At 38.8% G+C, this 25,977-nt stretch overlaps 1 protein-coding gene across 2 annotated transcripts in view; it reads left to right on the top strand.

Annotated features, from left to right (window-relative positions):
- FAM3C (FAM3 metabolism regulating signaling molecule C) overlaps window positions 1-16,417 on the top strand; it is a 33,493-nt gene extending 17,076 nt beyond the window's left edge. For both annotated transcript variants that reach the window (XM_082308798.1, XM_082308799.1), the window contains 8 exons: window positions 1,633-1,737; window positions 2,916-2,945; window positions 3,365-3,488; window positions 8,919-8,977; window positions 10,412-10,462; window positions 10,917-11,001; window positions 13,499-13,625; window positions 14,772-16,417. In XM_082308798.1, coding sequence (XP_082164924.1) covers window positions 1,633-1,737; window positions 2,916-2,945; window positions 3,365-3,488; window positions 8,919-8,977; window positions 10,412-10,462; window positions 10,917-11,001; window positions 13,499-13,625; window positions 14,772-14,861 — 671 coding nt within the window. In that variant the 3' untranslated portion in view covers window positions 14,862-16,417. The remainder of the gene's footprint in view (window positions 1-1,632; window positions 1,738-2,915; window positions 2,946-3,364; window positions 3,489-8,918; window positions 8,978-10,411; window positions 10,463-10,916; window positions 11,002-13,498; window positions 13,626-14,771) is intronic.
- The last annotated feature ends 9,560 nt before the right edge of the window (window positions 16,418-25,977 follow it).

Below are 25,977 nucleotides of genomic sequence, written 5' to 3'. Positions count from 1 at the left end.
TGCTCAGACTGAGTTCTCGTTCATCTCGCCTACCATCTACTGAAACAACATGCTCTCCAAGTGCCACTTGCTGGATGACACATTCCAAAATCTGGTACCATCTTGTCTTTTTAAGCAGTATTGCTCTGAAAACCTGTTCTCCACTTCTTAACGTATGTTCAGATCATCTGTTTTCTCTAGTGCTTACATGTGGTTCACTTCCCTTCAAGTGCAATAATCTTTGGAGGTCCAGCATAATATATTAAAACTAAATTTGCATCTGTGTTTTCTTACGTAGTGTGTATGTGCTCACACACTGAAAAGGGAAAGTGGGAGAGGAAGACCAAACTACAAACAAACAAAGAAGTTCTCTCTTTCTTCATCTTTCTTTTCTTTTTCTATCCCCTTATCTTTTTTTAGCCTTTTGGAAGGATTGATGAACATCTCTCATCCTTCTGAAGGCTGAGTAATCTGTCTATTTTAAGGTTTTCTGAACAGCCAGTCTCAGCAGCAGTCTGAGATCTGCAGGAGTACATAAGTTTTTGGGTTTTTTCTGAAGGATTTATTTGGCTGGCAGTCTGGGAAACAGAAGCATGCTGTAAGGTTGCTTCTTCCAAACAGTTTGACATGGTGGGGTGAGATGGGAAGGCAGGATGTTGTTCAGATGCCTCCTCACCTAACTTTTGCTCTCAGTCAGCTAGTATTTTACAAGAAGCTGAGAGTGGAGTATTCTGTAACAATCTATTGAAAATTATGCTAAGAAATGGCAGGATTCATGGCAGTACCACATACACCTGAGTTTCCATTTTGGGTATAAATTGCTGTGGTTGTTGGTTCTAGCTCTTCTCCCAGGAGGTAGTTTGACCGCTCAGCACTGGAGAAAGGCTTGTAAAACTTCAAGCTACCTGAGGCCTCAACATATTAAAAGGGGGAGGGGAGAGGCACTGCTTTTTATTACTTTTGAAATTAGCTCTTTTGAGTCTTCAAACTCACTTTTTGAAGATCAGTAATTGAAATTTGTTGAAAAGGAGGCGAGGAGGCTTTTTTTGTTTGTTTTGTTGTTTTGGGGTTTTTTTTAACGTAATGCTCAGACCTGCCTGACCAAAGCATCCAAGCTACAGAATATGAACAGATCCCTAATCACTCAGTCTTGGCCATACATTAAAATAGAGGTAGCTCAATTTGAGGACCGGGGGAAAGAGGACTATTTGTGAACGGCGAGGAGACAGGTGCACATGGCTAAGAACAGGGAAGTGGAATGGGGGGAGTTGGGAATTTCCCCTTTGGACAGCAGCCTGTTAGATCAGCTTAGTTCATTTTGTTAAGCTGGATTTCCACAGAAAAGTCTGTGGTTTCTCCTGGCTGCTGAGCTGAGTTGGTGTACTGTGGTGTCAGACATGCATGCAGCTGGAGAAAGCTGAGAGCGGGGTATGTATTTGGCATAGTAACCTGATAGACTGGCTCAGTTGTGTCCTACATTATAATGTCCATTTCATGCAGATTGCTTCATTTGTGGACTCACTAAACAGATCATCCTGTTTCTGAGTTCCCCTTAATGTAATCTGATAAACATTTCTCATGTACTTAATTTTGGTAAACTTAATGTTATCATTTGCAGATAATTTTCTGAAACTTTTCTCTGCTTCTGAATAGGTGCTGCAAAGTTGGTAGTAGTCGTAGCAATATTTTTATTGACGTTTTATGTCATATCTCAAGTGTTTGAAATAAAAATGGATGCAAACTTAGGACACATATTTGGTAAGTGATGACTTTGTTTTCTCTGGACATATATTACTATTTACTTGAGCCGTAATCAAGAATGTCATATTCATTTTGCTTTAAGCTTGACTTAAACTCTTACAATTAAGAATTCTGTGTTTATTTTTAATGTGTGTACTTGTTATTTTTTATATTTATTATACATATATAATGTATGTATTAAGTTATTTTCTGTATGAAATATTTAACCATCTCTCTTAAATCAGTTTGATTCTTTTACCTGCCAAGTGTGCATGATTTTACCTGTTTTTTTCTGTTTACTGGTACTTACAGTTTTAGTCAGGAGTTGTAAACTAGGCGACTTGAATGATGTTTCTGGAAATCTGCACTTTGCCTTTCTGCTGCTTAAGCAATTCAAAATTTATGTTTTGGGTGGGCTTTTTTGCTTGCACAGGTACACTACCACATACAATTGAACGTGCAGTAATCAAAACATTTTAGATGTGCCCAGGTTCTACGCAGAAAAGGATTAGCAGCTGAGGTGACTTAAAATTCAGAGTCTGTGTTTTGAACCAACTTTATCTTTAAAGGGGCTTTTCATTACAAAACAAACAAACAAACCAACCCAGCAGTTTTAGGTACATAGGTGGGGTTCATGTTATTTAACTCCAGATTGTTACAGTGTGAGCTGACATCTGAACCAGTCACCTGAGGCGTCTTTACTAATCATTGAAGAGATGCAGGTGTCATTAAGTATTGCAGATGTATTGTAGATATGTGCATGATGAGGCCACTTCTATCTCTTCCTGTCCCAAGAAGGGGAGTCATAAATGGTTGGGTTCAAGTACGCCAGAGTTGCAGGCTTCCAGTGTTAGGTGAAAGGAACACCATCCTGGTGAAGCTCTAAGAAGGGAATTAATTTCTCTTTAGTGCCCACACCTCCACAAGTCCCTGGTGGTTTTGTATCTCTGTGGATCTTTGTGTTAATTGGAGAGTCATAAATTAAGGCAGTGCTTCTAAATATGGTTCCTGATCACTTTCTTTCTTCTACCATGTAAAAGTTAATGTTTTATGTTGGAACATAATGTTCAGATGTATTTGATACTTCATTTCAACGAACCTGTTTTTATAGGCGTACAGAAAGGTTTTAATTTTATAGGATATTTTATAGCAGACCGCTTAAATAGTAACATCTTGTAAATCTTTTTGCATTTTAGCTAGATCAGCACTGGATGCAGCTGCACGCTGTGAGTATTCATATGCATGTGTTACTGCTGTGGCTTGCTTTCGCTAATAACAGAAAGACTGTTGAACTTTTGTAGTTAAGAAAGTCTTCATTACACTTTAAATGCAGTCAGACACTAATTTTCTTCTTCCGGATTTGCCTAAATTTCTGGTAAAGTCTGTTTTTTGCCAGCATTTCACTCATAGTTTTGTCTTGTGGCTTTTGATGACAGTGCCAGAGCAAGCAGCAGGGTAAGAACAAGAAGTAGAATAATGAAGTACTGCAGGAACCTAGATTATTTTAAGCTGGTATGAAACTGCAGATGAGATACCATTTGTCTTTGCTGTTTTCCTTGAATTCCTTCAGAAAACTAACTGGTATTTCTCTGTTAGCCTACCTGTGGTGGTGTCTCTAAAATCCTGTTTAATTTCCTTTTGACAGCTACAAAACCTCCAAGATACAAATGTGGGATCTCTAAAGCTTGCCCTGAAAAGCATTTTGCATTCAAAATGGCAAGTGGAGCAGCGAATGTAGTTGGACCTAAAATTTGTGTAGAAGATAATGTGTAAGTATTTTTACCTGTTGTCTCTAAGTATCTCTTTCAAATGCTGTCTTGGATCACTTTGCACACAAAATCAGTAGTTTAAATGACTCTTCGTAGGTTTTGTTTTGCCAACGGTTTGACTACATGAAAAAATTATATTGCATTATAACTTAATCTCTGATGAAGCACGCTTAAGACTGCAGTAAATGCAGAGATGCATGCTACTTTAATACATGCGTGATAGCTTACACTTTATTTCAGGCTTACAGACTGAAGGATTAGTTAGACTTTGTTAAGTCAGATGCAGACTTGTTTCCAAGTAACTTGTTCCTGTGCCTCTAATAGTAATTCAGTGAACAATTGTATTTTTAAGTAATTACTCTTCTAACTGAATGTCATCAGCTAAAACTGTGCTGTGGAATTGTCTTTTTGCAAGTCATCTTTAAAACTGCCTGTTTCCATAGTACCAATGTCAGAACATATTTTCCACTTTTCTTTAAAGGAGGGCTTCAAGAGGGAAAAATAGTATTTTAATGATCAGTAGTTATTTAATTGTGCTGATGGTAGTTAAAGTTAATAAACTTAAAATAATTGTGAAATGAGGAAAGGAACTGCTTGAAACACAGTTTGGTTTTAAGTCCTGTATTTCTAATAACTATATTTTTAACACAGTATTATCAATAGTACTGTGCCTAGAGTTTTTAACTGAATACCTTTCAGTAATCCCCATAATGGGAATATTAATATTCATGAATATTTATTTTTAGACTCTTTGTTTCTTTGCTCTTAGATTGTTTCTGCTCATTGTCACCCAGAGTGCGCAGCTTTGTATAACATAATCTATCCATTCAATTTTGCGTGTGGCATGTCAGAAAAGACATGATGTTAGCGTTGTCGGAAGGAGATTTTTTTAATATCGGTCAGACTTGCAAGCATTTGCCTTCCATTTGCATTTAAACTACTCCAGTTTAGCTTTTTCTCAGCCCACGCTGTGTTAGCACAGAGTGGTTCAGATGTTTGTACAGCAGTGAGTGCTAATGAATTCTAGAGCAAATGGCAGCTTCACTGTGAACAATGTAACCCCATGTAATATAGTAAATAGGATAATTAGTCTAGAAGAGAATAAAAAGTATTGGTTTACATTTTCCATCGCTTTACTCTCTAAAGTAACTCTGTAAGATTAGTCTTATATGACCTTAAAGAGAAAACTGTATTTTTAGCACTAACTCTAGCAATTAAGATGTAGCAAAGTTGAAATGGGAGCTTTTTTCCCTGGCAGCTAAACGCGTGCAGCTTCTTTGCTTTGCATTATTAGTAGAAACGCGAGCACCATTCAGATTTCAAGCTGTTCTTCTGTGAGGCTGACTTAGGTCAAGCTCGCTTGCTTGTGTTTGCAGCGGAGCATCGCAGCGTAGTCGAGGAGCACGTGCAAAGTGGGCATGAGCTCACAGTTGGCACATACTAACTAAAAGCTGCTAGGTTCTGCTTTCCAATCTTATCATTGATTCGCTTCGTGACCTTGGACAGTCTTATCTAATCTCTGTGCATGGTATTTTTGTTGGTATTACAAAATGTGCTACCTTCTCATTCTGGTTGCTAGGAAGCTCAATATCTGTGAAGACTTAGGGTGATTCACTGATTAAAAGTTGTGGGAGTGCAAGTAATATTTTTAACTTCAGGATTGTAGGTTTTTTTTTTTAAATGTCTCGCTTACTGGTTAACTAAGAAGAGATTGTTGTTCCTGTCCAAAAAAAAACCAAAAACCAACCTCTACTGGATATTTCACTGAAGAAAGTGATGAAAAGAAAGTAGTTGCTGGCAAGAAATCCTCTATTCTTTTAATACTAGTGTGCACCTTAGTACACAGCTATTGGAGAGTCTTAAGTCCAGTTTCCCTTGGCAAAAATCTTTTTGAATTCCTTCTGAGGAGGACTTGTAATGTCTATTTAAATATCCACCAGAAAATTTGGTTAATTTTATGCTATTTCCTGTTTTGCTCATAAGATGGTTTGGTTTCTCTTTCGAAAGTTCCCATAACTTGTTTATTGTAAATTGTTGGAAGAATTCTAAAACTGATGAAGGGCTGCCCTCCTGTGAGAAAACTGTGACATTACAGCCTGTAGCTTTGTGACTTTGTGCAAAAGCTATCTCAGGTGTGTAAAGTAGTATCTCAGAGCTCTGAAAGAACAGTTATTTCCTCTTCAGTAGCTCTCTTTTTAGTGATATTTTGTGAACTCACTCCTGCAAAATTCTTTTTTCTGATGACTTTGTGTTCTTCATACTTCCAAGACAAGGAAGCAGGGACAAGTTTTCATTAATTTGTCAATGATATTTACAGTGTAGGTTTTCGCTGTATATTAAACATAAGGATGTCACTTGGTTTATGAGAGCACTAAAGGTGCTGATACAATTCAGAATGCATTTAATTTCTCAATTTTTCTTTTTAATTATATATAGATATTTCGGTGTGAAGTGGGAATCCAGCTGTATAGAAGTTCCGTTATAGCCATGTTCTGTTTTGGAAGGACGCAATCCAAATTAGAAAAAACATACTGTAGTCATCATCAAAATATTAAATATTGTACTTGCTACTTCACGGGCTTTTTAGAAGAAGGGGGGATATTGCTATACTTCTTTACCATCAACTTCTCCTTGCAGTTTTACTACTTCTATTAAGAAGCCAGTTGTGTGATTGTGCTGAAGTAACCTTATAGCAGAACGTCGGACTACATTCCTTTAATAACTAGTCACTCTTCTATTCATATTTGCAGGACTCTTTTGTTGTCTGAAATCCATTATCACTTTTGTTATGTGTGTGTGGATTTTCAGTGTCTAGTCACCCCAGTATGTTGTACAAGTCACTTTCTAGCTCAAACGGAATCCAGTGCATAGCATTAGTAGCAAGGCTTGCTAAAGCCTTAGGCTGCAAGCTGTCAACTTTCACCTGGGTACGCTGACTGAATGATGAACTTTTAAGGAAGGCCCCAAAATCAGTGCAAGCCGGAAAGATAAGGTAGCCACAACCGTCAGCAGAAGCTGCATCCACTAAGATAAGAAAAGGAATGTCCCGCCTGGAAACAGAGAAAGGATCTTATGAGGAACGAGGAGATGCCAGGCCCAAATATTGCTATTGGATTGAACCGTTGTGTGATGGGAGGGGATCTTAAATTGTAGGGGTATAATTGCCCAGGGATTTCTTTGTTTGGGGTCCCTTTCCAGAGGCACCCAGCTCGAGCTGTTTTTTTACCGCTGTACCACTCAATAAATTTGTCTGGCATACATCGTGTTGGAGACTCAGCTTCAGGGAAACCTAGGGTCGAGCCTGAGGGGAGAGAAAGTGCCTGTGAGTGAGTGTGTGAGGAGTCAGAAAGGGGCAAACGTCGGCTCAGTGGAGGTGCCCGCTGCGGAGGGACCCTGGTCCTAGCAGTTAAAGTCTCGGGTGGTGTGCGTGCGACTCCCTGAACGGCATGTGAACGCTCGGACAGTGGCTTCTCCTTTAACAAGTATTGGATATTTTTTGAACTGTTATTTATTTACGGAGAATTTTGTAGTTAAAATAAAAGGAAGTTCTTATTCTTTTTGGTAAATTAAATGTCCACTAAATTTTATTATGAGCAAAGGGATGTGTTCAGAACTTCACTGCCTTTTTTCATTTGTTTTCAGTCTCTATTTGCCATATGTTTTTATTGTTTAGGATGGATGCTCAGACATGACATGAAAGTCATGTGATCAGAGAAGAAATGATCCTCCAGTGGCTAAAAGACTTCTGGAGTTCCCTGCTAACCAGAATTCCATTCTGCATTTCAGCAGAAAACTTCGTCTTCTGTTTCAGAAGTTACTGAATTAGAGGTTTAATTTTAATCAGAATTTTTGGCAGATGGTATAACTTAGAGGACTAACAGAAGAATATGGGCTCTTTCATCTCTGATTACTAGTTCTTTAAAACCTAAGTCAGTGTGCCAAGAGTTACCATTAACTGGTAGTCTTTCATGGCCTCTCTGAACTAGCTAATACTGAGTCTGTTCCTGAGAGTTGTCTGTTAAATTTGAGATTCCTCTAAATTTTGACTTCTGTCTTCATCCTGGGTGCAAAAGATAGCATCAGAGAGGAAGATTTTTGTCATACTTCTGTGATAGACCATTTCTTGTTTCTAGCCTATCACTAATAATTTAGCATGAGAAAGCTGGTGGTGCAGTTGCGTGTGTAAGGATGTGGTCCTTCTGAAATGTTGCTTAAACAGATATTCAGACATGACCTGAAAATCATATGATCGCAGAAGAAATGTGAAAAAAGTTTTGAACATATCAGGATTGTACACATCTGCAGCCCCTTCCTAGAGCAAGCTAGGGAGGTTAAAGAAATCCTGATCGGGATGGAATTAAAGCATCTGTTAGTGTGTTTGTAATTAATGAGATATGTGCACCTACGTGCTTACACTAAGGTGCTTTCTTGAATCTCAGCTGAAGACTTCTTTATTGTCTTAATTTATGTAGTTGTTTCAACCCTTACTCCTATTTCTCCTTGTGTATGTTAACTCTTTTACTCCTAGCTTTAAAATGTTAATGTGGGGATATTTGGGGCCTGGAGGCAGAACAGAGATCTTTATACAGTGCCAGTGAAAAGGGATGATGAGGTCTGGAAGCTTCCTCTCACTGGAGTGGTAAACCCACCATGGCCCAAGGCAGCACAGCATCCTAGCTAACAGTCTGGATGTTCCCATTAGCTCCTCTTTACAGCTTCGAAGGGCTTCCATTTCACAGTGCATCTCTTCTTTCTGGCTCCTTTGCCACTCTGAGTTTGACCAAGTAATTGCTGTCCTAGATTGCGATGGTTTTGTTGGGATGTGTAACTGTACTCCAAGATTATGTTAAACTTATGTTTAAACTCCCATCAGTGTATTAACTGTTTTTCTTGCATTTAGGTTTCCTATTACAGGTACAAGTAGCTAACTGCTTTGACTTTCTTGTTTCTTAGTGTGATGCTGCAATATTAATTTTAAATGCTTCTGTTTACCTAGCTTTTAAATTCATTAACACATTCTTGTTCATCATGTGCTTACAAAAAAGCTTAAAATGTTGGTTACATGACTATGCTAAGCTCCTCAAATTATTATTTGTTTCAGGCTCTTTAACTGCAAGGAATTTTCTTAACTACATGAATAGCAGTTTATTTTTTGTGACACTTTTCATATACACACATACTTTGAAACCAAGATGATTAAGCGATCAAATGAAATGGATACAACTGGGGATATTTGGTCTATTGTTCTCAATTCAGTGGTGCTGTAAGAGCACACGGATTAGTTCAAGGAGATTTTGCTTCATCTAAGTAGTCATGAACATGTGGTCTTTCAACTATGTATCTCTTTCAATTTGATCCCATTTAAAACCCAGAAATATTCCACATCAGGAAATTGTCCTATTAAAAATAAAATTGTTTATTTTGTTTCAGTTTAATGAGTGGAGTTAAAAATAATGTTGGCAGAGGAATAAATGTGGCCTTGGTCAATGGTAAGTGACATTTTAAGTGAGCAGATTGTCTTCATTTTCAAATTGTTTCTGAAATTTAAGGTGAACTACTAAGGGATGGTGAAAGGCAAGTAGGAGGAGAAAAGGAAGTATTCAGCACATTTATGCTGAGATAATGTCAGATCTTGGCACTTACACGTTTTCGTTAGAAAGTAGAAAAATTCAGTGCATTTTGTTTCCAAGAATGTGTAGTAAAAATAGTCACCACAGCACTCCACATTACTATCTTGGGGATACATCAGAAAAATTCCCAGTGCACATATAAAATGGAAAAAACCCTATGAGATGCATGCTGCTTCTTTTGACTTTGTGTGTTGCCATCACTAATAAAACTTTGTAGATTAAATTCTTCTGTTGCTCTCTTTTCAGTGAAACTTATTTAACAATTCTGTTACTACATGGAAAGACTAGCTCATTATTTCCTAGCTTGAAATCAGTATGTTTGATTAGTCCATATCTATAGATCTTGTCCCTAAATACATCATGTTATGTAATTTTGTTCAGGATTCTTAACTTTGATTAAAACCAGACAAATTTACCTGTGTGGCACCTTGAAAGGTGAACTGAACATCAGTACTGGCAGATTTGTGCTTAATGTGTAGGAAGCAATTCCTTGTAGCACTGAGCACTTTGTCATTTCACTGCAGTATAAATTCATGTTATTTTTGGATTGTACTCAGGTTTACGTAATCTGAAGCATGACTTGAACAATAGTTGCCTAATCCTGTTTTGCCCTCCTAAATTGTCTCAATCTGTTCAAACCCAAAATACCTACCCTTGTATTATATAGCTGCCAGTCTTTCTCCCTGTCTTCCAAACTTTAAATGAATGTATGCATTAAAAAGAAAACTCTACCTACCATCAAATACTGCCTTTGTCAACAGTATAGTAAAAAAACCCAAAGTTAACAAGATTACTATATTGTCCACTTTCTTCTGTTTGTTCTGGATGTTTAAATGGACTAAGAATTTGCACTTGGTAGCAAAACATGTAATGTAATTTTAATCTTTCTTACTTTCCATGTGGCACTAAAGGCAACCTATAGCTGTACTATCTAGTCTTGCAAAAACAACTTAATAAAGTAAATAAATGAAGTGAATTCTCTTTATTGGATTTAGAGGCTGTGGGCCTTTTGTTTTATTTTCTGTCCCACGTGAAGCAAAATCAGAAGTTTGCATCTCTCTTTTTTTTTTTTTTTTTTCCCCCTCCCTCTTACCTTTTCCTGCACCTTTTCACAAACTATGATGCTGTTTAAGGAGCATATCTTCATAAAAGATAAGAGTTACCATAGTGATTGATTTATATGGTGTCTTCTGCAGCACTTTCTCTGAAAGAGTCATTAAGAGGAGTTGGGCATGTTGTCTGTAAAATAATTTTGGCTATATTTGATGACACCAAATATTTCTTTTTCTGCAGGTAAAACAGGAGAACCATTAGACACTAAGTTCTTTGACATGTGGGGAGGAGGTAGGTGGTAAGAAACAAATTAAATTTGTCGGGTTCTGTCTGTCGGGTTTTGTCTGGTTGTGTCTGTCCTCCCCCGCCCCCCCCCCAGGCTCCATTTGCTGTGGTGGTTTAAGGTGATAGTTAAGGGAGTGCTTCACCTCTACCTTTTGTAATTGCAAGGAGTATGCAACTTTAAAGAAACACAAATAGTTGAGGTGGGAGGGAATGGTATGGTTAATCAAACACACTTGCCACAAGTGGGAACTACTGGGGAGATGTCTTTACACAATAGGGATGAAACTTTCTATAAAATGAGAGTTCTCTCTGCATTTTATCTTTCTCCCACTTAGCATCTTTTTGTAAGTACATTTACAAATATTCTTAAAAGGAATGTCTTTGCAGGAAGGCATTGCAGGTGTTTAAATATGGAGTGGTTGCTTGTTATTAAACAGTTTTGTGTTCTCTCTCTTTTCAGATGTGGCACCATTTATCGAATTTCTGAAGTCCATCCAGGATGGAACAATAGTGTTAATGGGAACATATGATGATGGTGCAACTAAGTATGTCATTGATTTATATAGTAAATAGTGCTTAAACTTTTAAACGCTGTTTTATACTGAAAAAAATGCATTCTTTATCACACAATCACTTTTGATAGTTTGTTCTTCCAAGATGACGGATTTGAAACTATGCTTTCAGTTTATTAGTTTTATAATGCTGATATGATTTGAGGACAACAAGGATCAAATTAAAACTAACTAGGCATAGTGGGTTATGTGTGTGTTTGCATAGAGGACTGTTAGCTGTATACTTCTGTGATCCCAACAACAGAGAAACAATAAATTACATATTAAATTAGACCCTTTAGCAGAAATATCATAAGTGTTTGAAAATCTGAAAAGGCTAGAGATTAATAGTTGACTAATTAGCAATTGCTATATCAGAACACATAGTTGGTTTTTTGCTCCTCTGAGAAAAGATGTTAATGCAACAAGACAATGTAGGGCATATGGTCAGTCCAACAAACTGCTTTCTCATAGTTATGAAGAATATACTTGCATGTTGGGCATTGTACTTTTTTTAAACCATACCCTTATCCTCCCTGGTTCCTGAAGACCCTGTGGGTTTCTAGCTGCTCTCCTAGAATTTGTCCCCACCTTTTTTTTTTTTTTTTTTTTTTAATGTAGGCTGCCAAGGATATCTGTCTTTTTGGAGGTGTGCTGGTTTTTCTATTGCTGATAGCTCATTCTGTCTTATGCTAGTAAATTCGGATATGTCCAGACATAGGAATATGACTGTGAGACCATACTCTGGTAGAAATTGATCTGTTCCATCTAGCACTCTTCTCAGATCAACTCCAAGACAGAGTTGGGTAGTTACAGGGGTGCAGAGACCATTCCCAATAGGTCTTGCCTGTATCCTTCCTTTCGAAGCCTGAGAGGTTACTAGTGTGTGCCTCATACTTTTTGGCCTCAGTGTTTGGACTGTTCCACCCTAAAGCTGTTCAATTTATTAATGTAGACATAGCCTGAGAGGTTTTAGTTCTCTTTAAGCATTATCTTCTAACCTTCCCAACTTTGTTCAGCTTTAATAGATACTAAAAATTACCATAGAATTTGTATTGTAATCTACTCCTCACTTAAGTCATCCTGTCCAAAGGATTGCTTTTCATGGTGAAAATTAAGATGTTGTTTTTTTCCTTTTCCTGTGTTGTTTTAATAATATTTTAACATTTTTGCTAATGCGTTCTGTACATTTTTTTTTTTCTCTTTCGGTTCAATTTGTTATCCACAACTTGTCTGTATTTTTGATATAGGAGCAGCTTTCCTGTGACAAAGTCCTGACTTTGCAGTGTGCAATATTTTCAGTAAATATTTAAGTGCCTATGTGTTCACTGCTTTTAGGAGAAGAAAGCAATTTAATGTTTCTTTATGCCAAGACTGGATCTTCTGTTGTTCTATTAACTTGTTTTGTTACTTTTCTTTTTGCTCTTTTTCCTTTCTTTTTCCTTTCTTTTTTGATGTTTTAGATAAGTACAGTTACGTTTGTTTCAATAATCATGTCACAGATGATGTTTTTGAAAGCTTGTATGTAGATACAATATCAGCTAAACAAGAAGGTGAATTTGGCCCATTCATGCTGACAGCCAGGAACTACTGCTTAGTAGTGATATTACATAATTAGCCAAAACCTTATCACTGGTGGTTGATGGTAATCGTAAATGCCAGTTCTTGAAAACAATTAAAATTGTGAAGAACCAACATGTTTAAAAGAGAAAATATTTTGATTTTGATTTTTGTTTTAAATATAAACTGCCCTAATGCTCTAGAAACTTGGAGTGTGGATTGTGCAAATAACCTCCAAAGAACTTAATCATTTTTGTAATTTTAGCTGAAGCGAGTCATGCAACTGTATCTCAGTAAGTAGTGATAATCAGAAGTTGTGTGTTGTTTAGTAATCAGACAAATACAGTAACTGAAAGGAAGAAATAAAAAGCTGTTACGTGGAGGTTTTGGAATGATAACTTACCTTACAGAATTGTTTTCCCTTCCATACTAAAATTATCTGACTTGGACCTACAGGCACTGAACCGTGCTGTGGGGCAGCATTCTGAATTTTGAATTAATTGACCCAAGAAGACAAGAACTTCTTTCATATATTTAGGTCATTCTTCTAATCTAAAATAGCTTTTGCTTTATCTAGACTTCAGCTTGAGCCTGCAAACAATGTTTACTTTACAGGCTGACTTTTTTAGTTGCTTGGAGAATTGCTAACATGACTTATGTATAAATTCTCACAGGAGAGGGTTCTTGGCTTTTGTTGGTGTACTGATAGGTTTGTATGCTGGTTCCTTGAGGTTATAATATTAAAGAGCAGAGCTCATTAGATAAGGTGATTTCAGAACTAGCCTTATCTGATTTTGAAAGATAGATCTTGCCCAATATTGACTGACTTAAACTATATTTAATCAGATTGAAGCTGAATGGTCTATTGAACAATGAAAGCTCTAAGGGCATGTATTTTAGTCACATACTGAACTTCTCTGTTTTGTTCAAGGCTTAATGAGGAGGCACGGAAACTGATCGCTGAATTGGGAAGCACATCTATTACTAACCTGGGCTTTAGAGACAACTGGGTCTTCTGCGGTGGAAAAGGAGTTAAGACTAAGAGTCCATTTGAACAGGTCTGTGATTCTGTAACTTACTGGAATTTAACAGCTTACGCTAGTGAAGGCATAGCATGCTTTATAAATACCATGCATTTGTTCGAGATGGGTATCTATTGCAGTAGTGGCACACAGTGTTATTTTCAAATTTATTCTTTGACTAGCCTCCTCCTTTTAAATGTACCAAAAAGATTCTTTGGTGATTCATGAATAAGAAAAGTCTTATGTGGGGTAGATCTTAGTATCCCAATAACTAGATTATTTATCTTTTTAATGAATGCAATTAAACTGAAGAATTAAAAACTTACTGCCTAATGTTTGTATTTTAGATGCACTAACAATGGTTGACCTCTGAAAGATAAGTGGTAGTTAAGGTGTTGGTGTTCCCAGCTGTTCACTTTGCTCTTCTGGCAAAAATTATTGTTGTCATAGCAAAATTTATGAAATAGGATATGTTCCTATACTTTAGCTGTTAAAATTCAATATGTGTCACTGTTGCCTTTAATTATGAGTAAAGGTAGTTTTGTATTAGGAGAGCAAGGAAAGTGTGTTCTTTTTTGCCAGCTTTGCAAGGGTGTAGGAACTAGTGCAGGAGCAGTGGCGAACTCTTGGAGGCAGTAATGTCTTACCTGATTGCAGATGGTTGCTTGGTGGAAAAATAAACTCCTAATTAGAAAGAAAAAACACACACAAACAAAAAAAAACCCACACAAACAAAAAACAAACCAAAACAAAAAACCCAAACCAAACAAACTCCTGAACATTCAATATTAAATAACATTCTTAAAATTCTGACTATTCATTTTCAGTGCTTTGTAAATTTAGCATCCTTATTTATTTTTTGCCTAGTGGTTCATGTTTTAGTGCAGTTGGTCGTTGTCTTCCTTGTCTCTCTTCCTAAATAAACATCCATAATAAATTTTAAAAATGTTTTCCCTGTATGGCCTAACTGTTTTAAGCATACACTTGTCTGAGCAAGTTACATTAAGTGGTGAATACTGAGAGATCGCTATATTTGATGCAAAGCACAAGAGGCTAATAGTGATGTCTTCTCTTTGTCCATGGCCTGAAAATAAGTAAATAAAATGTCTTTTAAAGCTGTGAGTTAACGCAACAAAATAAATGACGTTACATTAATTGTAGATTGATGTTTTCTGTTTATAGCATATAAAGAACAACAAGGACACAAACAAGTATGAAGGCTGGCCAGAAGTTGTTGAGATGGAAGGCTGTATCCCTCAGAAGCAAGACTAAATGAAAATAAAAGGAAAGGAGAAAGAATATAGAAGAAAATGCACTTTCTGCTATTACTAGGGAGAGGGCTATGAAGGAGACTGTACTGTAAATAATATTTTTAAAGCATGCAACCATCTTGTCGGTGTGTGCATGAGCACTGACATTTTGAATATTGGGATTATTTATTGCTAACACACATAGAAATCCTTTTTGTAAGTATGTCCAAAATAAAAGAAACATCAAATCATTTCTATGCAGATTTCTTAAAAGCACAGTATTTAGTTTGCCTGTGGTAAATAGTATCTTGTAGATCAACTGGCTAGTAAGTTGCATATGTGGATAATACACAGATCCTGACAAATGTTGTACTGTCCTCTTAACAGCGTAAGGTTGTATGTAAACTTTGTGGAATATGTAGATTTTTAGTGATAAGTTAATAAAAAGCTTTTTTTTTTAATCCTCTGCCTTTTTAATGGCAGCATCACTTTTTATTAAAGCTATTTGGTTATTCTAACACCAAGTGCTCCAGAAATTTATTTTGTAGTCCCCCATCAAAACTGAATAATCAGCAAAGGAAGAATACATGATAGTGTAATACAGATATGCCATGAGAAGCACAATATAAATTATTTTTATTAGGGGAAGAACAAAAGTAAATACATAAAGAGTGTGCATGATATTTAAAAACAACTTAGAAGGATTTGTGCTTAACATGAAAATAGTGTTTACTTTGTAGAAGAGACTTGGCATGTTAAGCAGCAGTGCTGTAGCTAACTTGTTCAGTTTTTATTGCAATTTTTGCACTGGTGCTTGACCATTGATTCTACCTATGGCTGTTCAGCTATAGTGGCTAGTCACATAGTGAATGTGCATAATGGAATAGCTTCCTCTTTTACTTCTAACGTCAGGAATAAATTTCGCATCACAAAGAGCCTGTTAGAAAGCAGTCTGCCTTCTAGTGGGAGTTGTTTCAGGGTACACAATTATGCACCTTTACCAGGTATGTTACATCTAATGTGAGCTGAGGCAATTTGTTCTTACAGGGAGATGTTAGAGAAAGCATTGTACCTTGGGTTCTGCCATGTGTGACATTTAAACTTAACTGGCAATGTTTCCTTCATCATTTTTTTTTTAATGGAAAAAAAATGGACCAAGTTGAAGTGGCCTTATTCATTAGCTCATATCAGAGCTGTGAGAAAACATTGCTTTCTTTGGAAACTTCTGTTTCTTTTCAGTAGGGCCAGCTTGAACTTTTGCTGAAACTTAAGTTAGTATGGTATAACTGATGGTGTCGGTATTCACAAAATAGGGGCTGACCCAGAATTGGGTGTAATCTCTTGGAGCTTTATGTCATGAGTTCTGGTATAATCTTCAAAAACTTCTAGCTAGTACCATGGGTCAAAAGCCGCAAAGGATTTTTCAGGCACCCACAGTGTGAGTTGAACACAGCGGCACTCGAAATATTATTATTGTTGATGTATTCTGAAACAAATTTAATTCTGTGCACTAAAAATTTCAAGAAATATTGGGAATTACTTTGTAAGTCAAATAAATAACCTGTGATACTAGAGTAAGACTGGATTCTGAGTTGTTCTGTATGTTTAAATAGCTTGTTAAATAATGTGGTTTTCCCTCAAGTTTAATGTAGACCAGCAATAAATGCACCTTATACAGTGAAACTGCTTTTGTTAAATCTTTCAGATTTTTTTTGTGTAGGAGGACATTTCAAAATCATGTATATTTTTTCATTAAAGTAAACCCCCCTGTTTCTGTCAATTGGAAAATAACTTCTGTTTCATAACATTAGGCTATTGTGGAAAACTAATTGTGCAAGTCCTCAAATTTTCACAGAAATACAGTTTTGTTGGTGTATATGCTAGTATTGGTTATGCTGCTATCCAGAGTAATATCAAAACAATTTTGAAGCTCCTTGGCAGGGGCTTAAGAGGAAAAAAAAGTATGCCTGCATTAATAGTTTCCCTGGACTATTCTTGTCTTCATTCTTTCAGTTTTGAATGCCAATGAATATTTCATCTTTCAGCAAATTGAAAAGTTCAAATTTCCTTTACAAAATTAAATGGAAAGGAAATAAGGCTAAAGGCAGACTTCTCTTTTAGCCCTTGTATCTTTTAAATTTGTGCCTTTTTTTTGATTTTTAGCAGTCTGAACTAAGTAAATATATTATGACTGTCTTAACCCCTTAGAGTTGCACCTGCCACAAACCTTTTAAACAATGGATTTTAAAGCAATAAAATGGTAGGATTATTTTTGTAACTTAAATAATTTGATTCTTGTGATTTTGATGGCAATCTTCCTCCTATTCTCTAACCTGTGTCCTCACAGGTGTATCATATCACATTTAATAATACTCTCTTCAAGTATATAGAACTTGTACTGGAGTGGCCATGCAAATGGCTTGATCTTGTCCATCATCCCGGTCTATTGACTTGCCACAAGATCTAGTCATGCCATCTCTTCTGTCTTGAGTGGGCTAGTTACAGTATCCCCCTGTTGAGGTAAACTGTATGATGCTTACTCCTAAGAAGCAAGACTTTGTGATATTCTGTGTGCGTTTCCTTTGAGTTACCGTGCACAAAGCTTACTTCTCTGGTCTGTCCCGCAGCTGGCAGTAGGAAGTAGTCAGTTACAAAGATGAAGGCATTTTGTACAGGTAGCTTCACACGAAAGTACCCATGTGTGACAAAGCTCCAGGATGCCTATTTTCCTACACAAGATGATGGGAACATTTGGAGCATCTTGTGGGCTTGCTGAGAACAGAGCAGTGAGGGAAGGAAAGAGAACGATTGGGGGGGATGTCTACCTTAAAAAGTGCAGCTGTGAGAAGAGAGGGGGAGGACACAAGAAAGTTGTAACTTAATTTTCCCCAAGGAACACCCAGCTTGGACCCAAAACACCTGAAGGACTTCTTTATTGTAAGCCATGGCGCTCAATTGTTGTGCTAGTGTTGCTTTATGTGGATAGCGGGAGTCTTAAGAAAGAAGCTGAAGGGGGTCTCTGCCTTGATATGCCCTCTGCACCTTTCCTACCATCTTTCATGATGAAACTTTTTTTTTTTCTTTTCCTCCGGAAACAGCAGAGCCTTTTACAGCTTTAGTTTCCCGAGTCCTAGTTTGGAAAAAGCTTCCCGTTGCTCGGGAAGTTCTGCTTTCCAGATGCCTTACAGTGGCACTTGGTTCCCTCAGACGTTGATATGACTACTAAATGTTTGATGTGTATGTAATGCCTCCTAAATTGGATTCTCTGCAGTGTGAGTGTTTTTCAAGAATGAGTGTGTTAATAAAATAGATGCCAGGTGGATAAATTCAGGGAGGAAATAAAGTAATAATACTGCCACCCTAAGTGTTGGCTGACTTTCCTGTGTAAGGATGCGAAGGGCCATAGTTCCTCCCTAAACTGACTTGGGTCATGGATACCAGGCAAGGGGCTTTTTATTGATGAAATCCTCTTCAGTTTTATGTCTGTAAGGCCAGGCTAAGGCCCCATGCTAGCCTTAATACAAGGGGCCTGGCAAAGAAAATTGAAAAAGAAACCTAGAAGGCTGGATGGCAACTTTGAGGCCAAAGCAGGAAGGTGCAAGAACAGCTCTTGGTCTGTTTGGTGATCCCATGAGGTGGCAGTAGCTTCTGATGCTGTACTAGAGATGAGGGACACTGCTGCTCACCGTCTGAGCAACGTGCCAAAAGGACACAAAGACCGGGCTCAGCCACCTCCTGCTGCTGCCTCCCTGCAGGCAAAAAAAATGAAGAATGGCACGAGAGAATGTGCTCTACTTGAGATGTTTCATTACATTTCTGATTATACTAGCTTAAACCCACTTTTAGTTCCTCCTTGCCGCTCCTGTGTCAGCCCTTTTCATCCTTACAAACAAGATCTAATGCATCCTTTATAGACTCAGGTTAAAACAGATTCCTCAGATCTTTCTTCCTATGCTTAACTATACATCTAGATAGGTTGTCTCATGTACCATCCAAATCTTTGCTGAAAATCAATGATTACTTCTTTGCAAGTTAAAAATTGATGACTGCTCTTTGATGTCTTTTACATTCTTCCTGGTCCTATCTTTTCCTTTCTAGAACATGCAGCCCGGTTCCTTTAATCTTGGATTTATCCTTTTATAATTGCTATAATCTGTAAATCTGTAATCACCCATTCCTTCAAAAAGGTCTGTCCCTTTCTTAGGGTGTTGTCCATACCTATATATGAGCTATAACCTCATTGACATGAAAAAAGGCACTCCCATCTGAGGAGGAATGTCTCCTCTTTCAGCTTGATGGATGGTGGTGGAAGGGAGTGCTATCTTCTGTGGAACTTCATCTGCAAATGTTTTTTCCTACCAAATGCTGCAGCAATCCTTTCTGGCTGATTATCTTCCTTGGCCTTGAATATTTCAAAATTTATCAGTACAGCCTCATGTTCCCAGATCCTGGCAGCTGAATCATCCTTCCCATTGGAAAACTTGGTGGATAATGTCTTGATTTATGGCTTTTATATCTAAACCCTCACAGATGTCTCAAAAGCACCTAACACATAATGTAGATAACTATACCTTATGTTTTGTGGTGTATTAGTAAATAAAATTAACATAATCTGTTTGTTATTTTTTGAAGTATGTAGAAATGAAAACTTTCTTTCAGGGGTTTAGAATATATATGGAGAGGGTTAGGGATCAGTATAGAGCACCGTAATAGTCCAGCCCCATTGTGTACTGTGTAAAATGCACAGAAATCGCCCCATCCTCTATGGGAAATTTCTGATCCCTGGAGGCAGCCCAAAGCAGCTGATTAGTTCTGTTCCTCTTGCTGATCTTGCACTACAATGCAAGAGGTTTAGAGCGGGTTCTTAGCATTGCAATTATGGGATAATCAGCAAATGGAAAAAAAAATCAAAAAACCACTGAACCCAACTAATATTTCAAGGTTATTTAAGTGGACAGAATTGTGTTACCCTAAATATGGTCTCAGCAGAGAGTATGATACTGTTCTGTCTTCCCTTAGTGCTGTTTAGTCCTGAGTGACCCAAAGCAAAGAGGGCTTCTTAAAGAGGTTACTTGCAGTCATGGTGCCATAAAATCATTGATCAATGGAAAAAGTGCCTGCCCTGAAGCATCAACGTTTCTTACTGTAAATGGCTTACTTGTTTTTCTGAGAGGGCACAATGGTAGCATATTGTGAGAGATCATAAAGCTTCTACAGGAGGTGGCTGTAGCATTGGATAATCCCAAAAGTTTGGTTCTACCAAAATCTCTTGCATAGAAATCACTGAAACGGGTTTATTTCACTAGCTGCTTTGTTTGCAGAACTTCTGTCAAATACTCTCCATTCATGCTGTGTGGGTTTTGGTTTCATTGGTTTGTTTTCTGTTAAAAACCTGGAGTTTTCAATGCAGATGAAGTGTGAAACCATAGTTGGACAATATTCTGATGTTGGCAGCACAGTCAGCTCACCTCCTTGAGTTCTTATTGCCACGTCCTTGCTGCAGTTTGCTGCTCCAAACTGAGCCAAATCTATTGTTTGTGGAGTGTTTCTGTGAACCATATCGCTAAACCGACCGACGGGCTGGGGTCAGGGCATGGGGTAGGACCTGGGCACCCGCTCAGCCAACCTGGTGGGCAAACCCAGCCTGCCGCGAGACTGCAGCCTAAAGCGCCAAAGTCAGCAAGTGTAAAACTTAGCAGCTCTCTGAGTTCAAGGTAACTTTTGGTTTTGTTCCCATTGGCGTAATCAGCACTGACTAGCCAGAACTGTTTTTTAAAAACCCAAATAGCACATCTTAAACTGGGATTGAATAGTATCTTGATGTTGTGTTCCTCTGCCTGTTGATTCTCTTAATAACATACAGATCCTCTAAAAACTCAGTCTGTGTAATGTCTAAATATTATTTAGCGCATCCTGAGACACAATAGAGTGTCAAATTAATTTCTTAGATTATGGGGCAGATTGGTCCATGCAAGAGAACGGGACATTGTTTCAGTTGTCAGCTGGTTTTTGTGCTACTGACACGAGGCACAATGTACCTTTCAGCACAGAGGGTAAATCATCATCCACATAAATAATCCTGCAGGCTGTTTTTAACCCCTCGTATAGTGTCAAGCTCTTTCTCTAGAAAACAGAAATGCTCATGACATGTGTTTCACTCTGCTCCACAATCAAATACAGATTTTTAGGGCTCTGGGGAAAATGATTATAGAAGTCTTACCCAATCAGAACTTTCAGCATTTTAATTAAGGCATCCTGATACACACATAACTTGATATTACAAAAAAAAATTTTAAAAAATGGATGGTAAGCTGATGATTCTTGAAGTATTCACAAGGAAAACATGCAGCTCATTTAAAGTTACACTGTACAGTCATAAACACAGCAAGGCTGAGAGGAAAATGAAATGGCCAAACCCTGAGATAGGCTGTGATCTTTTAGCCTGCGACAAGCTGGACTCGTGCTTGCAGGCTCAGGTTCAGAAGAAGGTTTCACAAGGTACGTGGCACTACCCTGTAATGAAGATCTCTTATCTTTCTCCAGTTCAATTAGTGCATCTAAGCTCCACACATGTGTCTGCCTTCACTCTCCTAGGCGCTTTATTTGTTACACCTCTTTGCTGTGCAAATGAAGCGATAGCTGCCCTCCACTGAAGGCCATCCATTTACAGTCAGCCCTGGCATCCAAATTCCAGCCTCGGCCAGAGGGATCACCAGTCAGTGTTATCTGCTAGCTGTGAAATGAATTGCAGTCTCATGTTCCTATCTGCCACCGTACTTCCAGCCCTGCAGAGCTGACACAGTGGCCAGAGAGGATTAATTCCCATTTCATTCTCTGCTGAGTAAACCATTAGTTATTTAACAGAGCTACCTGTAGAATTACACAGTTGTCGATTCAGTGTAACAGCAGACTCTGGGACAGGCATGAGTATTTTAGCACTAATGATCTGCAGCATTAACATGGAGCTCACAGGCACCATTCCTTTCAGGATGAATTTGTCATTTGTGCGGGGGAAAAAAGCATATTTGACTTCCAGAAATACAAACCACAGGGGACCATGTTTAGGAAATGCAATTTTAGCCAACTGATTATTTTAGTCTTTGCCTCTCCTTGAAAAACTGTACTGGGCTCTGCAGCAGAACTTGCCCAGTAGTCATGACTCGGATGGTTACTGTACAATCCTAACTGGCAAACCACATTTTTCAAACTAGGTGGGCTGAGAAACAAATGCAGTGACCAGGTAGCCAAAGCATTAGGCTGATGATCAGGAGACCTGCCTATTCTTATTTATTTTTTTTTAGGTCTGCCACTACTTTTGCAAGTGACTTTGAGCAAGCAATTTCTCCCCAGTTTCCTATTTATAGTCAGAATACTCCTCCTCCTCCTCTTCTCCTTAGCGATGCTCATTGGACGTATGGGTGTGAAGCCCTGTTTCTCAGTTAGTTAGGTATTGTTGGCGATTGTCTTCCTGTGGTGATTCACTAACAGTAAAAATTGTGAAAGTGTGTAAAATCCTAAGAATAGCTATCGCAAATCCTTGCATGAAATGAAAAATAAAGTCATGATACCGCATTCACCGTTACGGCTGCTACTGGATCTGGGCACTCCAGATTACCTGGCAGGACAGACGGGATACGGTCAGGAGAGGATTCACAATTACCATTTTTGGCAGATTTTCGAGAGCAAATAATAACATTTAGTCCACTCTGATACTTCTTGATATTCCACCCTGTGTGATATCTACCATAAGTTAGAGGGCTCAGACAAACAGTGCCTCATTTGGCATGAAGTCTGCCACAGTGGAATGATCCTTTTACATGTTTTTCATAAATTTTAGCCAGCAGAGTGAGTTGGTATGGGTTCAGCACTTTACATGACCTAGCCGTGACAGTTTTGATCTATGAGGAACCCCCCTAAAGTCAAATTGCTACCTTGTGAAACCTCATCCTTCAATGAAATCAAGCATCTCAGCTCTGTCAGAAACCTCAGCCAAAGTGGATGTCCTTTTAACATCGTTTCCTCTGAATGACCAATGCTAATTGTTGCTGTGTACTTTACACATACATCTCACATATTTGTCATTCACTGAAAAGTGCTGCCCAGCACAGAGACATTTTGATGGCAATGGAGACAATCTCCATTTACTCCACATCCCTTGACAAGGGATCTCCAACAGGCAAGGACAAGACAGAGTTCTTCTGTTGCCGACGCACGCAGGGGCTGGCATGTCGACAGACTGACCAGCTGTATTCCTGCCGTAACTCCTCCGAGTATGTCGGCACTTCAGTTGACAACACAACTTTGCTCTTAAAATATGCAGCCAGTGCACATGCATTTCTGCTTTCAAAATAGCATATATCATTTTCAGAAGAGGTTACAATTATCCTTTCTTCAAAAAGTAAACTTGTGGCATTTTTTCATAGGTTTGCTACTTTTCACAAACTGCTGCTCCATGCATAAAAGGGCAGCATGAGGGAACACAACTGAGGTAAGACCTTTTCCCCACTCGACCTGTGAATTTCTTTCCAATTTTTTTTTCTAATCTCGCTTGCTCAGATAAGCACACACGTAGCTACTTTCAAACAGAGGATGTATTATTGCAAAGCTATACGAGAGTATTATAAGGCTGTGTTTTCAAAGTCAACAACCTTGATCCTCCAGTCCCAGCACTTGGAAAAAACCTCCACCCTATTAAACTGAGTAAATGAAATTCATCCCAGTGCCATATGCCCACAAAAGTAGTTGAACCACATATGTCGTACGTAGGCTCCTCTTTGAAACTGGAGGCATGCTGTCTTACAGATGGTTCTCCCTCCCGCTGTCACCCAAGGAGAGCTTTTCCAGAGTGTGGAAGGAGTAAAGGCAGTTTTCTGGAATAAATACTGCAATAGATGTCAGCTAATTTCTCTAGTCCTGATGCTACTACAAAACAATGTTCATATCCTGATCCCGTCCACAATTGCTTTCGCTGATGCTGCCCATCCAGAACTAGTTTTATGGATGTAACTGCGATGTTACAATGGAGCTTAACTTAAACAGCAATTTCAGCTGTGAGAGGTAAAGAGAGGGGCTCATGCTCCCGTCTCCCCAATGCACTCAGCTTTGCTTCTGCTTCCCCCTCCAAGCCCCCAACGTTAGCGCAGCAGGAGAGTGAGCAGCAGCCCCTCAGACCGCGTGCGCTTGCCCTCACCGGTGCTCTGCCCTCCGTGCAGAAAGGGTAATGCCACCTCCCATCAAATAGCTCTCTTCAGCTCCTCAGAGGCAAGATGGGTCCTTCTGCCACCAGTGAAGCTTCAAACCCATTACCTTGTTTGCTCAGCCATTGTAGTTTTCACAAATCATGTGTTGCCACTTCTCATTGTCTTTTGTTATTCTTTGAAAAAATAAACTCTTCCTCCCCACAAAACCAGAAAAAAAATCTTTTATTAACAACATTAAGAACAAAAAGATATTTTTTTGGAACTAGATGACCTCTCAAAAATAATGCAGTGTCAAATACTGGCTAGCTAAGCAGGCAAGAGACACCCTGATTTTGTTGGCTGCATCTGTGCAATGCTGATGTGAGTGCCCTTCCCCTTCAAACCCACAGAAACAGCCTACTGAGATTTTTCTCCTGGGCAAATCCCTGAAGCTGACCTTAGGCCCAGGAGTCCAGGACCATTTTCTCCCCATTTCCTACCCTGCCAGAAATTAAGGCAGAGAAGTACAGTGGCGATTTTTCTTACTTTACAGATCAGGCACGGAAAAACCTTTAGGTCTGGTAAAAGCTAAGGTAGTTTTGAGACACAGATTGAGGGCTGAGGGAACTGGGGTTGTTTAGCCTGGAGAAAAGGAGGCTCAGTAGAGACCTTATCGTTCTCTACAACTGCCTGAAAGGAGGTGGTAGCGAGGTGGGGGTCGGTCTCTTCTCCCTAGTAACAAGCGATAGGACAAGAGGGAACAGCCTCCAGTTGCAGCAGGGGAGGTTTAGATTGGATATTAGGAAAAATTTCTTCACCGAAAGGGCAGTCAGGCAGTGGAAGAGGCTGCCCAGTGAAGTGGTTGTGTCCCCATCCCTGGAGGTATTTAAAAGACAGGTAGATGTGGTGCTTGAGGACATGGTTTAGTGGTGGACTTGGCAGTGCTAGGTTAACAGTTGGACTCGATGATCTTAAGGGTCTTTTCCAACCTAAATGATTCTATGATTCTATAAGATCTTGGTCTCCACACTGACCTCCCAGCAGCTGGTTCCTGCTGGAGCCCCATACAGCAAAACAGTCGTGACCTCAACACTGAACTCAGTGGAGGTTCTGCTAGGAGCAGTCTCATGTAGGGCACCGAGGCACTTACCTCTGCCAGCAGCTTGACGCAGGGCAGACTGAGAATGAGAGAGAAGTGCTGTCTACAACACCTTCATACCAACAGTGACCAGTAGCATGTCCCATCCTTGCTGCCAATAGGTGCTGTGGCACAGCCCGTGGAGCCTGTGGGTTTACTTTCATTGCTGGAAGATGGGAACAACCTCGGGCTCACAACTCTCTTCTCAGGGTCTTCCACCAGGACGCGTCCTCCGCATCCAAGTTTTCACAGGGAGGGTGTTGAATCCTGCTGTGACAGCGACTGGCACGCTGAGCACCCTTCCCATAGACAGCAGATTTTGTGGCCTCAGGATAATTATTTGGCTAGGTCAATGGAGACAGACTGGCTAAATGTGGAGGGAAGGTACAATAAGAACCAGCAGATAAAGGACTTCTTGGTTGCTGAACTAATGTTCCTAAGATACTCCACATGAGGCAGTGAAGTACCACAACACAGAAGATTTTGTTTGCTTCTTCCTGACCTACACATCCAATAAAGAGTGACAGGGAACCCGGTCACCATCTTTCATGGGAAAACAACTGACAACTAGGAAATTAATTCCTCCAAGTAACTTTGAAAGCTTCAACCAAAGTGTCTAGGGTGATTTCTTTCTAAAAACTGACTGTTGGTGTGGAACAAGTTAAGGGACTGCAAACCCTTTCAAGTCCCCTTGATGTCAGTGGGAGTTCTGCACTTACCGCTGGAGCCAGGATTTCACTGTTTGTAAAAATGGATTTAAAAGAATAAAAAAAGTATACAGAATATTAATTAACTGATCATTTAGAAAATCATAGTAAGTG

Source organism: Platalea leucorodia (genome assembly GCF_965183815.1).
Source record: "Platalea leucorodia genome assembly, chromosome: 4".
Lineage (NCBI taxonomy): Eukaryota > Metazoa > Chordata > Aves > Pelecaniformes > Threskiornithidae > Platalea > Platalea leucorodia.
Note: the sequence above shows the minus strand (reverse complement) of the source record. Positions and strands in the feature narration are given on the sequence as shown.